The sequence below is a fragment of the Passer domesticus genome, chromosome 4, assembly GCF_036417665.1.
Source record: "Passer domesticus isolate bPasDom1 chromosome 4, bPasDom1.hap1, whole genome shotgun sequence".
NCBI lineage: Eukaryota > Metazoa > Chordata > Aves > Passeriformes > Passeridae > Passer > Passer domesticus.
Window position 1 is genome coordinate 58,768,345 of NC_087477.1, and position 18,135 is coordinate 58,786,479.

The 18,135-nt window shown below is 38.8% G+C and overlaps 1 protein-coding gene across 6 annotated transcripts in view; it reads right to left on the reverse strand.

Annotated features, from left to right (window-relative positions):
* Positions 1–18,135, reverse strand: part of ATP10D (ATPase phospholipid transporting 10D (putative)) — a 41,473-nt gene that overhangs the window by 11,115 nt on the left and 12,223 nt on the right. For all 6 annotated transcript variants that reach the window (XR_010361320.1, XR_010361318.1, XR_010361319.1 and 3 more), the window contains exons 5-18: positions 15,621–15,706; positions 14,391–14,497; positions 13,510–13,641; positions 12,543–12,670; positions 12,152–12,404; positions 8,488–8,723; positions 7,646–7,834; positions 5,053–5,668; positions 4,807–4,913; positions 3,803–3,929; positions 2,466–2,650; positions 1,597–1,906; positions 940–1,016; positions 289–414 (exon numbers count right to left, since the gene is read on the reverse strand). Coding sequence is in view for 3 of the 6 variants with exons in the window: in XM_064418243.1 (XP_064274313.1) it covers positions 289–414; positions 940–1,016; positions 1,597–1,906; positions 2,466–2,650; positions 3,803–3,929; positions 4,807–4,913; positions 5,053–5,668; positions 7,646–7,834; positions 8,488–8,723; positions 12,152–12,404; positions 12,543–12,670; positions 13,510–13,641; positions 14,391–14,497; positions 15,621–15,706 (2,679 nt within the window). In the remaining 3 variants the exon portion in view is untranslated. The remainder of the gene's footprint in view (positions 1–288; positions 415–939; positions 1,017–1,596; positions 1,907–2,465; positions 2,651–3,802; positions 3,930–4,806; positions 4,914–5,052; positions 5,669–7,645; positions 7,835–8,487; positions 8,724–12,151; positions 12,405–12,542; positions 12,671–13,509; positions 13,642–14,390; positions 14,498–15,620; positions 15,707–18,135) is intronic.

Below are 18,135 nucleotides of genomic sequence, written 5' to 3' on the forward strand. Positions count from 1 at the left end.
CATTTCAAAATCAGACATGACTTGCTGAAACAGTCATGCTTCCACCATATTAGTAGTGCCCCTCAGCCACTGTTTAATGAAATCAAACAATGGCTTTGAGTGGGAAACTTAGTCCAAGAAATAAGAGCCTCTGGCCTCTGCAGGCAAATGGGAAACTGAATTGTTTGACACATGCTTTTTGAAACCATTCACAATAGGAAGAGAAAAAATGAAATAAAGCCTCACTAAACCTTTCAGTGCTCAAAAATACGTAAACTGTGATTCTTCTAGAATGGGACAGCTACATACCACATTCTTGTAGAAGAAGTAAAGCACCATGTTGGTAAGTCTGGTATAACACCAGTGACCATGGACAAGCAGCAGCTTCCTGAGGTGTCTAAACTGAGAGATTGCAAAGTCACTTGCCATCACAGCCTGCAACACACACACAAAGAAAAGGATATGCTATAACCAAACTGTTAAAAATAAGCTTCAGATACTGCCAACAAAGCAACTTACCCACTGTTGGAAATTCTTATTTTATGATTTTTTTTTATACATAGTGCCAGGTTATCCTCCCTCAGATATCCCCTTCCATACAAGACTTCACAACTAACACACAGGGCTCAGTCCAACACAGCCCAGGCAGGAATATGGCTGTCACCATTATTACCACACAATAAATCACTGACACTGACACTTAGGGTGCTCATTTTCCTGCATGACATGAATAATATGGAGCACACTGACAGGCAGCAAACAATTGTTTGAAGCTTGACTTGAAGCATTCAGCTTCTGATCGCTCCTGGTGGAATGCTGAGGCCTGGGTGTGAGGCTCAGGCTGCAAAGTTTTGCCCATGTAAGGGAACAGACTGTGGAGCTGTTGGGTCTCCAGAGTACACTCTGAACTGATTTAAAATGGAACCTGACATCATTTGCAGCTGTCTTTGGATATACTACCTGCATGCCTTCCTGGCCAGATATTCCCACACCAGTGTCAGCCACCTGGATCATACTGACATCATTGGCACCATCACCTACAGAGAAAAGAGGAAATATTAAAACTAGCTTTACTGGCTATCACATTGCTGTGGAGGTGGCAGGAAAAGACAAATACCAAACACCAGAGAGTTCAGAGAAATACATTTTTATGGCTAACACTGAAAAACACTAAGGAAAACAGGATTAGTAAGTAGAGCACCTGCCTGAACTGAGCTATGTTCTCCAAATAGATAATAGATGTTCCTTTTGTCAGAATTTAGCTGGCATGCTGTACCACAAAATATGGGTGCTTTAAATCACAGCCAGTCATTTCCCCTCTGCCTCCTAATTCTGGGAGATTATGATGGAAAGAAAAATACTCTCATTTGCTGCTTTGCATGTTACATAACAATGATATATGACTGACACTGTTCTTACTGCTTTATACTGACCTAAGTTTATGGACTAAATTTGCTACTTCAGAAGACAAACATCATCTCATGTTAGAGACAATTACAATTCAAAGGATTATCTTGCTCATAAAATAAATTCTGTGATAGACATTAATAAAATATACGAGAGAAGAAACTGGCTGCTACTTCTTTTCAGAGAAAGGAGGTTAACCACAAGACTCACCTACAGCTAATGTCATTGCCTTTAGCTTACTTCGCACCAGTTTGACCAGGACACTCTTCTGCAGTGGTGTGGCTTGGCAACAGACTACAGCCCGACATTTTTCTGTGAGTTCCAAGAAAATATTCTGTAGGCTGTCATGAAGGACATGTTCTAAAGTCCTTCCATCAATAACCAGGCCTGAATTGAACCCTTGAGGTTGGGTGGAGGGACTTGCAGAGATATTTCCAAGTTTCTCACTGTGGTTTTTTTTGACAGAAGCATTCTTCTGTATGTCTTCTAAAATTTTGCTCATTACCAAGGCACAGGCATCCTAATAAAAGACAAGAGAACAGCATCTTATGAAATACTGTTTGTACTCTGCCTCCCTTTTAAATTCATAAAATACATATGGGGAAAACGTTAAATGCTGTCCTTGTATAGTATTTGTCTTGAAAGGCTCAGACATGAGGCTGAACACCCCTTTAAAATCACAAAGGATGTAGACTGTTGTTAATGAAAGTGTCTGTGATAAACTCTGCTTTAGCAGAGTTGCTTGGGTATTGCATTAAGAGAAGAGAGAAAAACCCAAGCAAGCCAAAACCTTCACAGTCCTCTGAACTTGAGGCAATGTCAACTCCTTATCTTACCCCATGGAGAAATTAAGAAGCTTATTCAATTAAAATAATTAATCATAATGTAGGGACTGTATATAAAGCAACACATGTTACATACATAGAAGAGATTTCATATTTTACCTACAAGGAAAAACAATACAGGAAAGCAAATGTTCTTTGATTTCCCAAGCAAATAACATTTGCTTTTCTGTATTGTCCTGTGGACTAGCTTTACTGAATTTTTCAGCAGAGAAGAAAATCTACTTTTCTACTCACCCTAGTCTGTGATTTAAGAGTGAAGATTCTGTCCTCTGGTTCCAGCAGTTTACAAGCACAGGCAATGTTAACAGCTGTCTCTCTCTTGTCACCTGTCAACATCCATATTTTTATTCCAGCTTTCCGTAATGCCTCTATTGTGTCTGGAACACCCTCCTGCAGGCGATCTTCAATGCCAGTGGCACCTTAATGTAGACAAGCAGAAAGATTAGTGCTGCTGTATTTCCAAAACCAAAATGCTTCAAGAGTGACAGGACGAGCTGGTTCTCTCTTTGTACCCACATCCCAAAACAGCCATGCTACCATGATGTGCTTGGAATCTCCTGAAAGCAAGCACCTAGGCAGTATGAATTGTTTAACCTCTTTATTTTCACTTCCATTTAATGTTAGGGCCAACCCTTATTGCTTATTGTCACACCAGAGACACAAACCTGCAAGACAGCAGGTCTCCAAAGCAGCTTGACTTCCCTCTGTTGGCGTTAGTGGCCAAGGGTACCTCTACATCCTTAAAAAAGAATCAGTTTGCAGCACTGCTCTGGCTTCTCTCCAGAAACTGAAGCTAGTAATCCCAGAATTCCTTTAGTATCAAGGTTTATGGCATTTACACTAAGCAGATATGACACAAAATGAGGGAAGGAGCATCCTTTACACAACAGGATGTGTCTCTCTTCAGCTTCTAGCACAGCTGCCTTTACCACCATAGTCAGATCTTTGCGCTTGCTCTTCCAAATCTTATTTGCTGGGCAGCTCTCTAAAATGATTATCTCAGACTGCCTGCAGTTTACCTTTCACACACTTACAGCAAACATTTTTTGTTTCATTTCTGCACAGCTGAATGACCTTCAGAGGAATGGTTCTGACCAAAGCATGCCTGACTTCTTCTCTCCATGTTATCACAGGAGAACACAGCACAAGCTCACCTGCTGTGCCACGAATGCAACACTGATAGAAAATATACCCAGAAGTGGATTATTTCTGAGTATTTTCACAGGCAGGCCTGTGACTTGTTATTATCATTTCATATGTTTGCTATAATTACATTTAAAAACTCTTAATGAAGACAGAAAAATACACAATATTAACAATAAAAGAAACAAAAAAAGCCCCACAACAGTAGATTTTCACAAATAATAGGAGAGCACCATCTGTTTTCAGTGTGCTTTACAACTAGTACAAACTTACCAGTGAGATTTATGAAAATTCAGGAGTGATGATAAATTCTAACTCTGCAGAAAGCTATGTCTTACACAGATTGAGATTAGCACAACTCCTTGCAAGCAAATTCCAATTATGAACATCACAGGCATTTTCTGGGAGTTACAGTATTCTCTACCTACCAAGCAAAGTTAGTTTGGTCTCAAGCCTCATGGCAGATTCAAGCAGCAGGTCCTCCCTATTGTCAATGCTGGTTTCTGCTAAAAAACGATGATTTAACCACTCTGCATATTCTGCATCACTCATCACCTACACAGGGAGGGAAAACAGAGGCATGTATCTATACGCGGTTTTCAACAGTGCATCAAAAGTGTTCTTATGGTTCTTCTGCTGTCCACATCCCAAACCTACAAGTGCAGCCCCAGGCAGCACATTCCTTACATGCTCCAGGATGTCCATGGATTTAGTACAATGTTCAAAGTGTTAGATTACTTTTCCAGGCTACTTACTCATTGGCACCCTGCAATTTCCTGAGGCTGCCTGACAGATTTCCATTTAGATGGAAGGAAGGCAGGGCAATGGGCCAGTGCACTGTCCCTACTGCTGCTAACCTGCAGTGCTGACACTGCCACAGAACCACTGCACAGCTGGGCACAGCTTGATGGCTGCACAGCCACACAGCCTGTGCTTTCACTTTGTATAAAGCTTTGTCAAGAGGCTTCTAGCCTGTTTCAATCCCTATGTAATTTTACTTCTGAGCAGCTCTGAATTAAAAGAGAATCTCAAAACATCACTTCAGTTGTGCATCCACAGCTTGTAACACTGCAAACTGTTTGTGAAACCCAATAAAACAGGTGTAACCTAATCTCTTTTTTGTGTCTGGAATTCCACCCAGGGTAAGATTCATACAAGGAGACCTGCTTATGACTCCTAAAAAATCTGACTATTTGACAATCCCTATTTTAAAATTAGGATGTTAAGATGCTTGGCAGCCTAAATTGACAACAGTGGCAATCTAACAGATGTCAGGAATTGATCTGGGTTTTCTTACAAATTCCTCCAGGATAAACAAAATGTGGCAATAGAAGAATCTGTTTAGAAGACATGATGTTTGCTCCATTGGTGGTACCACTGAGGCTGGTCACAGACTGCAAACATTCTTCAAAATATATATGAAAAGAAATACCTTCTTAGCAATACACAGAGTGCGCAGTCCTCTTCTGGCATAATCATCCAAATGCTGCTGAGTTCTCTCTTTGATCTTCTCTTCAATTTCAGAATTATTAGTATGTACTATTACACAAGAAGAAGAGAAAGCAAATTAAAGTTTAGGCTCAATTTAGCAGAAAATTTTGAAGGTCTAAATACATTCTTGAAGTAGTGAAATGTTAAAATTTATCATTAAGGAATGAATTACAAGTTCTCTAGATACCTTCAGATGCATTTCTCAACAAATCCATCATGACTGAGTCTGCACCTTTTGTGTACACCACCACTTTGTTGGAGACTGGATGCCGAACCACCACTGACATCCTTTTCCGCAGTGAATCAAAAGGCAGGATATGCAAAAGCTGAAATGTTAAAGAGCCCAGACCTGCAAAGTCCACAGTTACTTGATCTGGAGTCCTAGACTGTAAAACACATTTATAAGCCCTAGCAGCATGAACCAAGGCAGCTTCATCTGGACTCTCAGCTTCATAACATAGTTTTGGTATGGGAGATAATGCGATGGATGGCACAGCATGGTTGGGTTCACCTCCAGCAGCAACATTCACTAGATGTAGCTCTCCAGGCACTTGAGAATTTTCTGGGCTGTCAGTATTGTGAGGTTCAGAAATCCTCTGAGCATCTCCATCCAAAGTAGGTGAAGCCAGTTTCATTCTAAAAATAGACAGTTTTCTCACAAAACTATTGGGGCTTTCAGATGATGATTCCTTTACACTTGGAAGGGGGGAAGAACTTAGTCTCCAGACTGAAAACCTCTGGAACATTTGCCTGATTTCCTCAAGAGATTTAATAGGCATCCTACTCAGCGAAGAGAGTCTCATCTGGAACAGAATAGTTAGAGAAAATATTTATGTTAAATCCTTCCCTTTTTATTATATTAAGGAAGGACACCTTACCAAGTAGGTACATTTCATAATGAAAGTAGTATTTTAAAATTTATCATGGGTTTGACTGCTTGTATGGCCAGCTCATGTAAACCATTATGAGTTCAGTAAACAGCTTCTATTAGCTCTGAAAGTACTTCAGGTCTGAAAACTGGAAGTGTTTCAAGTTTAATTCATGACTCCATGTAATACTTCTCTTCAGAACTTTCAGTAATGAACAGAGTAAGTATGACATTGTAACTTTTTGAAGTTGTGGCAAATTGAACTAAACACATTAATTCTTGTTCTGAATTAGCAAAATACTTGTGAAGAATAAACCAACCCTCTCACACTAAGTAGCCACAAGAACTGCTAAACATACAGTTTATGGTTATCAACAGTTAACTGTTGATAACTTATCAACAGTTTTTAGTGTTTTAAATTAAGACAGTTCCCCTGTGATCACTGTAGGGAGCTAACTGCTTACAAAAATAAGGCATACAAGGCTGACATTTCTTTCTCACTGCTGGTGAGAAGAATGAATTATCAGGAAGCATGTTCTCTTTTGCCACTGAAAACCAAAAGACAGGGACAAACTGTGGCTCAGTCCTCCACAGTGCCAGCAAGCTGCAGTGTGTCCATTCAACATTATGGAAACAGAGACTAGGAATGTCCTTTCATTGCCTCTTCCTATGGCAACACTGACATTTTCTGCTGCCTTGAGTTCTTTCTTGTCATTCCCTAATCATGAACTCAGAAACCTCCTTCCACATTGCTCCTCCCAACCTACCTATTAGTGACCTGGAGATCTACCCTGCTGGCAAGTTATTCAGACGTATCAAAAAAACAAGACTCTCACCTGTATATTATTCTCCATCCCATTTAAGGAATAGGTAACTATTGATTATGAACTAATCTTCCCCACATGGATCTCCAGGCTGCCTACTACACATTTTCTGGGAATGCTTGGAAGCACACTAAAATACCAGGCTTATTTATAAATAGAAGTACTTCATATCCCACAGGATATGTTTTGTGAATGTCTCCAGCTATGGTTGTAGGTTTACTACCTAGATGGATATGAAAATCTAGTTCTGCACATGTCACTAATTTTTTTTTCCACAAAGTCAACGAATGTAAATCACCAGGTAATGAGGGAAAGAAATCAAAGCTGAACTTGGAAATTATCCTGCAACGCACTCAAAATTGGCAAAAAATGGAGTTATGAAAATCCCACACTGAAAAAACGCTAAAGATTTGAAAAAAAAGTACTGTGTTTTAAAAAATAGTTAGGTTGTCTGCACTGGAAAAAACAAGTGGTCACTCCAAACTACTAAACCAGGGCAGACTAGAAAATGCGCTGTTAATTCATGGTGAGACAACTTTATGCCATACTGCAACTAATTTTTCTTCAGACTAATATACAGATAAAATTTCATCTTCCGTATTTTGCTGAATGTCTATTTGAACAGTCAGGGAACAACATTCCAAGAGGTAAGAGCATTCTCAGTTTCAATATTCTGTGAAGCTTCTGCAATTATTCTTATTTTTCAGCCAACAATAACCTATTTGTGAAGGTAACCTGACTGTTAATCTATTATTACAGGAAATTATACCCATATCTAAAAAAACCCATAACTAGAATATGGAAAAAATTACAACTGCAATTTAATCTCCAAATTTGTCTTGTAAAAGTTACAAATGGTCACAGAAACAAAAATATTGAAGCCAATTTACCAGTATTTTATTCATTAACTCATTGCACTCCATGATTTTACAGTAATTCCCTTCTTTCCAAGAGGACAAAAACGCAGAGGTGAAAAGGATAATTTTTTAAATGTCAGTTAATTGAATTTTTGTTTTTGTAATTGAACCAAAAGGTGATCAGCTACTTGCCAATATGGGGCCAAATAAGCAAAAGCAAGGCCTTCTTACCTTCTGACGTGTCTGATTGGGGCCTGACACTACAACAGTATTACAGATTGCCAGAGCAAGAAAGAAATCAGTGATATACGTTGTCTCCAAAGATAACTTGCTGCTAGCTTCTTCTGATTGTTGATAGGAATGAAAAGAAATTTGACTGAACTTCTCCAGCAGCTGTGTGTCTGGTACAACATCTGTCTCCTATCATGAAATGAACAAAAGTTTCCATCAGGTTATAAACTCAGCTTCTGGAGGTTAAATCAGTTAAAGATGATCAAAGTGTAGAAGCTCATACAACTTCCCTCCTGTGCTGAGTTGTAATACCAGGAAACAGAGGAACACTGGCATCTTCACTGCCTTGTGCTAGTCCATTGAAAATGGCAAACTTCCTGCCCAAAGGCGTAAACGCTAAAGGCTTAGTTCATAGCCTTAGACACTCCAACAGAGATTAAGTATGATGAATGGTATTTAGACACCTTCAGGTACAGAAGCAAAGTTTTTTTCCTCTCATCACCTTAAATAAGTATGGACCATATGGGTATTTCCTATTAAAAACATAAGAAAATGCTAGAAACCTCTTAAAATAAAAGAACAAACTATCATTAAGTTGGTAATTTCATTTGATCTGATCATGGATGCAGAGCAGCAAGAGTCAAACTACACACCTTCATGAAGCCACATGTGTCTGCAATGTCAGTTGTAAACAGCATACAACCTAACCATCATGAGATCTCTGATTTTGGTGGGAGAAAGGAGTTTTTAAATGACAACCAGTCTGATCAAATGGGAGTAAAAGAGATACCATCATGAGTTAATTCAGAAATTTAGCATGGAACCAAACAGCTTCTACTTACAATGGGACTGCTGAAAGCCATGTGTCCTGAGTTGGGAATATCACCTGCTTCATCTTGCCTTTTGAATGCAGAGTAACTACCAGACAACTGGTTCAGAGACTTTCTGTTCAAGGGTTCACACACAGCTCTGCAGTTGTGCCCCTGACATTTTGATGTATGGGTTGAAGAGCCACACTGACAATCAGCTGAATCCTCATCCTCTGAATCCATCTCTTGATAGGATTCCAACCTCTTTGCTAAAGAAAGGGAAACAAAATTATTGTTCCATGAGCAAAAAGAAACATGTCCAAAATACTACCTAAGAAATTAGTTATATAGTTAATAATAATCCACCATTTATGAAAAATTAAACCTGTAACAAGCCACCACACTGTCTTGTTTGAGCAACATTCTACTGGACTGAATCCAGAAGAGGGAACAAGAATGATCGGAGCTCTACATAACATGAGTCAGAAAGATACACTAAAATAAGCTGGAGTTACACAGCCTTCAGAAGGGCACATTGATGGGAGTCAAATGAGTGTTCAAGCGAAGGGAGATTGCACAGAGATAGGAAACAGCCTGCTTTCTGTGCACACTGTGGCTGTCAGAAGACACAATGGCTCCACATTGTGGCAAGATGGACTCAGGCTAGGTATCAACAAAACCTTGTCAGAGATGATGTCAGAGAGGATATCAGAATGGAATGCCTGAGAAAACACTGAATAGGACTTTACTGAAGGTTCTGAAGAAATAAAACAAAGAATTCAATAAAGAATAATAGCAACAATTCCGCTTTAAGCCAGAAAAACAGGACCAGGCTTCTGATGAGTTTTCTAGTCATTATGTTATGATCAGGATGGTATGTCAGGGGTTTGATAAATACAGCTGCTAGCAGGAACTCATTTGAACTGTGTTTATTGTTTCAGTATTAGACATCCCCTCACAAAAAGATACACATTTTCTGAGTTTTTAATTGAAAAGCAAGTTTCAACAATCAAACTTTGTCTGGACATGTATAACACCTTTGTGCCAGAGATGTAAATGCAGTTCTGTTCCTCTCCACAAATCAATGGTGTAAAGAACCTCTGTAGCAAATGGAAACACTCCTATGCTATGATGTGCTTGATTAAGAACATATCCAAGTGTTTGCACTGGAGTTCTGAGAGTGTTTGACCACATGCCAGAATCGAAATCTCTGGAAAGCATTGGAACTATGTACACTATTCAGCTTTCAAGTTTTACCTCTCACTGTGAAAACAGCATTCCATGAGCATACACCAGCACTTCCAGTGCCTAAAATCCACAGACAGTATGGAAAACCGTTCTGAGTGCTGTGTGTTGCCTATTTGTTCCATTGAAGTCTGAATACAAACAATGGCATCCTAGCAAAAAACCAACATTAGCATAGATTGCAGACATGTCCAGCAACACCATTAATTCCCCATTTCTTTATTTCAAGTGGTACCAAATGTACAGGAAAGAAGTGAAAAGCAGGATATCATTCTGTTTTATACAAACAGAAAACCTTTCCACAGGTCAGTCCCCAGATCTGTTGCTCTAAATGAGATGGGATTAGGTTTATTATGTCATTTGTGAGTCTTGTATTTTCTACTGTCTTGTCTTTCTGCAACACAAATGAAAGAATCCTGTCCTCCATCCTGCTATTCTGAGGAGTCCAAGGAAACAGGGAGACCAGAGCTTACACCTTCCTTGGCAGGCCATCTTCCTTATATCAGTATGAAACTAGTAACTTAGGTGTTTTAAAAAATAGGTAAGTGGGAACATAACGGACTGTGGCTCTCCACAACCACCAAATAAAAAATGCCACATAAGGCACTGATAACTCTTACTGGAAAGCAGCACCAATGACTTAGTATGTGTGTTTGTAGAGGCAGGCTTGGACAACACATGCCCATTCTGCTCTGCTTCCAGGCTGTGGAGAAGCTGCATGCTCTGTCTGAAGTAACATGTGACAATCTCTTCAAACACCACACTGCTCTACTGCCATGATCCAAGAAGCACACCTCACTTTAGACAGACCACCACCTAGGGGCATCTCTATGGAGGATTATTCTGAATCACAAGCATCCCTTTACGCTGGGAAATACAGATACAAACACAAATACATATTCAGATAGGCAGCTTCTATGCAAAAGACTGTATTGTGTTGCACTGCAACTCTCACCATATGTAGCAAGAGCCTTGCAAACAGCAGCTCCATGCATCTAAACACACATAAACCAGGGCTAAAAAACAGGACCTCCATTTTTCAAACTGATTTTCAGGGCTCATATAATTTCTAATTTGTTAGGAAGAAATGCATGTTTACTCTCCAGGGAAAAGACAGGGCACAGGAGGAAGTAATTATGTACTTAATCAACACACTAACAATTTTGGAAGATGACTTTATATGAACTGCTAGCAGAAGCATGTGGAGGCATACTTTCCCTGGCACACTGAGACCTGAATCAGTCACAGCTGCATCACTCACACCACTCTTTGGTTTCTTTTCTGAAAGTTTTCCTTGATTTAGGAAATGCTCTGAAAATATAATGTGCTTTTTATTTAAATTGTTCATTCATCAAGTTCAAAACTTAAAACATTTTTTCTCACTTTGTTGTTGTCATCCTTCCCAGGACAATTATGCAAAGCCAAAGAAGCATCTGGGAACCCTCATCATAAGACTTCCAAAAAAACATGTGCAGAAATTGCTGTAAAATTTGTCTGTAATATCTGGTCCTGTGACACAACAAAGGAAGGGCTGAACTGATTTATTGCTGTGGCCAGCAGAGTGTGCCTTTTGCTTACAGTTGTGAGCAGTTCTATCTGGCAGCAAACCCATCAAAACCACGAAGAGGGTTTACTACACAGCTGTGCCTCACATGTCCACCCATCATCAGCACCTCACCCTTGATCTCATATGGAATATTTGCAGTGTCCACCAGCAAAAGAGCAAATTTCTGCAGGCACAAGTACATACAAATGGTAACTGTAATAAATACTTTGTGGTTTTACATAATTAATAAAATGGCTATTTAATTCATTCACAGCACTCTGCCCAATTTTCTCTTGTGTCTGGAGCTGTATCTTCTCCCAGCTTGCAGAAGACTTCAAGTTGGCTCTCATGAAATACACATTGAAAGATCCTACACTTTTCAACAATAAGACAGCAACTTTTCATTAACACTGCTTCTTGATGTTTTGCCTAATAATAAGCAGCTGTGTACGAACTAAGTAAGAATACAAGTAATTTTTAATGAAGGTACTTTGCAGCATTAGCACACACATGGACACACATCTGATTGACTTGTACCTTAAAATTACTGTTAAATAATGTATTAATACTGTTAAGCATTATTTAACTTGGGTTCCTATGTCCTCAAGAGCAGAACTATGTCAAAGTGCAGTCTAAACATATACTACATAAAGGTGGTACACTGCTGGGATGGTCAACAGGAAGTTTAAACCTTAAAATGCGAGGTAAGCATCGGCACTCTAGTTGGAGGGGAAAAAAGAGAGGAAACAATAGATGGGAAATTTTCCAGTGTTCTGGGTTCTGAATATTTCATGGAGAGAAACAAGACCGAGAAGGCATGACTTCTTCCATAAGGAATAAAGAACACAGTTCATGGTCAAATATGTTGGAAAAACGATCCAGGTGAACAAAGGTTTAGTGTCTTACCATTTTCCTCATGGCAATACTCCTGTCCTGCAATGCTGCATCTCCGAAAAACCATCTTATTTTCAGTGAGGGTTCCAGTCTTGTCAGAGAAAATATACTGAATCTGGCCAAGGTCTTCAGCAATATTTAGCGCTCGACACTGAATAGTTGAGTCTGTTTTCTCGTGGTAAAAATCAATGTCATTCTGTATTAAATAAATTTGTCCCAATTTGACAATTTCAATTGAAACATAGAGAGAAACAGGGATCAAGACCTACCAAAATAAAGCATAGGGATTAAATAAAACCCAAGTCTTTGGCCAGTTACAAGCATGAAGTAGCTCTACTGAAGAGTCACTTCAAGAGTACAAATGAGGTCAGACTATAACCCATGCTCAAAGCAGACCAGTTACCTGTAATAAAATTATCATCGTCCAGAACATATAGAAGCCTGCTAATGCTGGAGGACTCGATGTCCCATCTGGCCTGGGGATGTTAAAAAAAGATATTTCCGAATACCTACTTAACCAGATTCCATGACCTTGAAAACAAAACAAGATAAATGTCAATCAGTTTTATGTAAAGCGTTTCACAGCTCAGGATTATTATGCTAGCTGTTGTACTCTGCAGTTCTTTCTAAGCTTTTAAACTACAATTTTATGTCTCGGGGTTTTTTTCCCAACAGGAGTCCAAAGTATCAATATATACATGAAGAAACACCTTACACGCCTTCTATCAACAGCATCTATATGGCATATCTCAGAAATAAAGAAATACTAACTACACTTCACAAATAGGTTTTTTTTTTTCCCCGCCAAAAGAAAACCGCTGGCAATTAATTTTGTTATCCTTGCTTGTCCAGGTTTTAGTCTACTAGTGAACACATCACCATGTCATCATTTTTAAGTGTAATCTGAAGAAGCATTATTAAACATATTTTTAACATATTTTAAACACCTTTATGATCTATCAGAAAAGGCAGTCTGTTTAGATGTACTCAAGCTAATCATTTAATCGACCCCTAAAATATCAAGTCAGTGCAACTCTAGTTACACTAGGTCTCTCACCTCAATGTGTACATGTATCTCATGTTACCTGAAAAATCCTAAGGGAAAATAGGAGTTTTGCAGAACAGTTAGTTAGAAAAAAGATAAATTGAATGGAGAAAGAGGATCCAGACCCAAAATCTCACATCAGGAACACACTTTTTAACACTGCAGATCAAACATGATGACATGAACTTAAACCTCACAGAACTCCCAACTTTCAGGAAATTACATAAGGATGAAGACTGACAAAATCAATCAGCCCTAAAACAAAACACTAACCATTGTAGGCTGAGAGAGGAAAATAGCAGGAATCTGAGTGATTCTCACTTACCTATTGCACCAGTTAAACACATCAAAAGTAGAAGCAGAACACACCAAACAATATCAGTGTTCACTTTTCTTTCCAATTTACTGCGCTTGTAGTGAGGGCCGCTGTTATTCAGCATAGCTTTGGTTTCATGACCTGCAACCAAAAAGGAGGTTGAAATTCTCTAATAACAGGTATCACAACTGCAGGTGCTTTATATTTCTAAAGGTTTGGGAAACCAAATACTTCTATTAAATAATATTTGAACAGCCATTTTAAATATGAGTAAATTAGGTTCTCCTGCAATACATGAATTCTGTCCTAAGGAAAACTGAAAGAGTTAAATCAAAATCTGTCAAGCATACGTTAACTTTTATTAGCTTACATTAACTGTCACTAATATTCTGTCCTTTAGAAATATCATTCTTGACCCTTCCACATAATTTTAGCACTTTCTACAAAATCCTGCGCCTGTGTTACAACTATCTGGCTGGATGCATCATGTTGATTAGTGTAAAAACCTCTGTCCTCTCTACAAAGTGTAGAACAGAACCAGAACAGTGCCAGCTTCAGTTTTGATTAAGAAAAAGTTCTAAGCAAGTCACACATTTCCATATCCATTTAAAAATCTCAGTTTACCATTGCAACTAACAAGTTGAGAATAAGGACCTGTTCACACCCAACAGATCTGCCCTTCCAGGAATAATCAGGGATATCAGTTTTTTACTGTGAAAACAGAAACAAACTTAACCCAGATATGCATTCTTAATATTTCTAGCTATGGCTGCTTTCTGCTGGATTCAAGCTTTTACTCTCCCAATTCCCCTTTGTACAATACTGTTTCTCAAGGCACACAACTATCTTGTTTGCAAGGCAGTCTGTCAAAGCCAGGGCAGTTCACTAACCTGCATATACCACTATGCCTACCACAGCTTCTGTGTTTCTTACTGTGCATCCTCGGAGCAGTAAGTTTTCCTTGCTGAGACCCACTCGATCCATGTTTGAATGCTCACTGCAAAAAAAAGCACCTCACGTCAGCTGTAGGAATCCAGCAACTACCAACCAGGCTTTTCAAAACCACTAGGAACAGATTTCCCAAAGAAGCTGCAAGTCACTTTATGCCATCCTGACACATCTGATTGGACTTTTCAAATGAATGGAGTAACAGGAAAGCAGATCACCCTTGAAAATCTGAGCATTTGCCATCTGGTATAGGAGAAGCAGGCAACACTACTGACAAGAGATCCAAGACAAATACTGGAAATCTGAAACCCTATCCTATTTGGATTATCAGCATCAGAAAATATTTGAAAAAAATCTTAAATCTCATAATAAATTTACAGTGAGCAACGTCACTCCTGTGGTATACTTGCAGAGCAACTAGGCCCACTCTTTGTCAAGGTGCTTCCTCAGAGACTCAGATTTATATGTATTTATTTTTATTCTCAAATATCTAATGTGTCAGTGTGGAAAGGGAAGAATATAGACATTCTAACTCACAAACCCGGAAAACAGGTCATCCCATAAAAAAGTAGTTTTCCTATTATCTATAGAAAGTCATAAACCTTTAAGTATCACAGAATCATAGAATGGTTGGGGTTGGAAGGGACCTTAAAAATAATCTAGTCCCTTAAGGTTCCTTCCAACCCGAACCATGGAGGAAACGCATAACATAAACCCAGCCTGAAGAAAAAACATAGATAGGCACACTGATCAAAAGGAGTTTGATCAATTGATTGAAGGTTACACAAAACAAATCAGAGTAGGAAAGGAAGCCAGTCCTTCAGATTTCTAAATCAAAGCAATACAGCTTGCCCAGTCAGGCTGTGGTCCAGACCAAATACCATAGATACCATGTTATGAAGAGAAGATTTAAAACAGCTATTTCAAGTATGAAGTTTGCAAAACAACCTGAACTAAGATATTGAAAATATTTAATACAAAATAAAAAGCATCAGTGCCCCATCTGCTGCTCAAAAAACCCTGTCTGTTGCACTGCACTCAGAAACGCAGTGGTGCAAACTGACCTCTATCCATATCATTATTTCTTAAAGCAAACATTACAAGATCTCTGAAAATCAGTAAGAATGCCAAAGCAAATGACAATAGTTTAAAGAGCCAGCAAGTCTACTTACAGAAAGCCTCGGAAACGATTGAGGTCATTGTTAGGACTTTCACACTCTATTCTACTGGAAAATTCTTCTGGATCAATTTCAGAGACCTAAAGCCATGGGAAGGGAAAAAAACCCAGAGAACTCAGACAAAATGCGTAGAACCTAAAAATATTGTAGATTTAGAGGTTCAGATACTACTATCTAATAATTTAGCCTCTAAACTGTAGGTTGCTGGTGGTATTGATGGTCTCCTACCCAGTATAAATCAGATTTACACACCATAGGACTTCCTAGTAAATATTAAACACTGTCAAGTATCACTTGAATTGCTGATATTTTGAGAACACTGGAGAGGAAAAAAATGGGTGGAAGGATGAGGAGGAAGAAAGAAATGCAAAAGCATTAAGAACATCTGAAAGGCAGAGATTTCCCATAGATTTTTCTCATTGTATGATAATGAAAAAACAGAAAGAAGAGACACTGTCTTCTCTGCAAGCAGGATTTTTTTCAAACAGACTTTTTTTTTCCCAATACCATGACCAGGATCAGGATGACTTCCATGCTAACACAAAGAAAGCAGGTGGAACTTTGCAATGATGTTTGAGACTTGCAAGTACCAAAGAAAGGGCTGTTATGAAAGACCAGAACTACATAATGCAAACGAAAAGCAGGTGAGCTCTTCAGTGAAAAGTCAAATGAAACAAATCTCCTGTATTTATAAGAATGAAACATGACCAGAAGTAAGAAAAAAGCCAAAAGGCCTTATCTATGGAATTACCTCCTATTGTGATTTAATTTCCATTAATGGCATATGAATATGCTTCTAGTCTCTAGTATAACACAGGCTTGCCTCTGATATAACTGAGTAATTTCCAAGCTGAGTACCTGCCACTAACTCTTCGGAAAGTCATTTGTTCTACTCTTTGAAAAAAACCCCAATGACCAATTTAAGCTTTCGAACTTCCAATTCACTTCTCTAATTCACAGGTGTTACTGAACATATCTTCAACATAATTACAAGTCTCTGAGAAGGCTGTACTCCATCAACTGGATGACCTCACACTGGCAAAATAGCAACTGTGAGCTTAAAACAAAATCCTGTAACTAGAATTTGAAACTCAGAGGACATCATATTGTTACAAGTACTTTGTTAGGTTGATTAAAATTCTTTTTTTGCTATGTTTTGCTATATTGATTTGTTGCACTGTATCAACCTGAAGTCAATATGAACACAGCCTTTGACAAAGATACATCCAGTCTCTTTGCAAACTTAGTTAAATGTGAAAGACCTGTCTCTCCACTGACGCTTCTCATGCTGATTTGCATCGGAGGCACAACATTTCTGTAAGATGTTGTACAGAAAAACTTGACTGATGCTTTGCAAGAATTTTGCACTGTACACTGATTACCCAAATAGGAACTAATCTCAAAGTGAAACAGTCAAAGCAGTCAATTCTTTTCTTCCATTGTCTGGAAACATATATATACTGCTGGTGGAGCTTCCTGTAATATACCTTGAAGCAGCAAGCACTGAAACTCTGGGTGTAATCTATAGTGGACACAGCTATCTACACTCTGCCAGCATAAAACAGAGGTTACAAAAACTATATCAAAAAGCAGATTTCTTGATATGGACACACAGATCTTCCTGGACTATAAGTTTATTTTCTATATTTTTTTCATTATAATCATAATTTTGGCAAAGCAAATACTGAGAGTAGAAGTCTTTGTACATTATTTCTTGAGAAGTTTTCCTATGTTTCCTGGCACAAAAGAGAAGACTTACATTTTGGCAGAATTAGAATTACTTGGATTTTGTGTAAAGGTCACTAAAGAAGGGAAACAATGAAGATGGAAACTGAGTAAGGGAGCTGGGAATGGCAGGCATCAGACACTCACTGAAATGGGGAGATGCAGATTCCCAGGGCCAAGCCCACTTGCTTTGGCTGTGCTGTGTTCCTGACATATACACCATTTGATAACACAGCATGGGAATGGAGTGGGTGTATGGCTAAGGTGGAAGAGGAGACCTAGGAATGCCTTTGATCAACTCGGCTTAGGCTTACCAGAAGAAAAGAACAGCACTTGCCACTAGCTTTGAGGATGCTGCAGCCAGGATTGGATTCAGTCACTGACCACACAGGCTGAGAGGGAACCAACTGCTGCAGTTCTTTGCTATCTCTTATAATCAAATAGGAAATATTCACTATTCACAGTGTTTTAGTGCTAATGGCATATCACCTTCTCCACCCCCATGAACCTGCACGTGGTTCAGCTAACCACATGAGGGGTAGAAGGAAAAGGAGAGGAAGCAACATTTTAGTATCTTGAAAGCAGCAGATTAATGTCAGTTTGTTCACAAAATAGTTCATTAACCTCAGGAAGTCAGTCCTCTTCTGTTTTGTGTATTTCTCTTTGAATGCCAAGATGGTTGGAGACAGTGTTCTGTGTCTCATTACCCACTGCAATTTAAGAAGCCTCAAGTTACTTTCCCCATTTCTTTCCTGTTGTCATTTAAGCATTGAAAAAATAATAA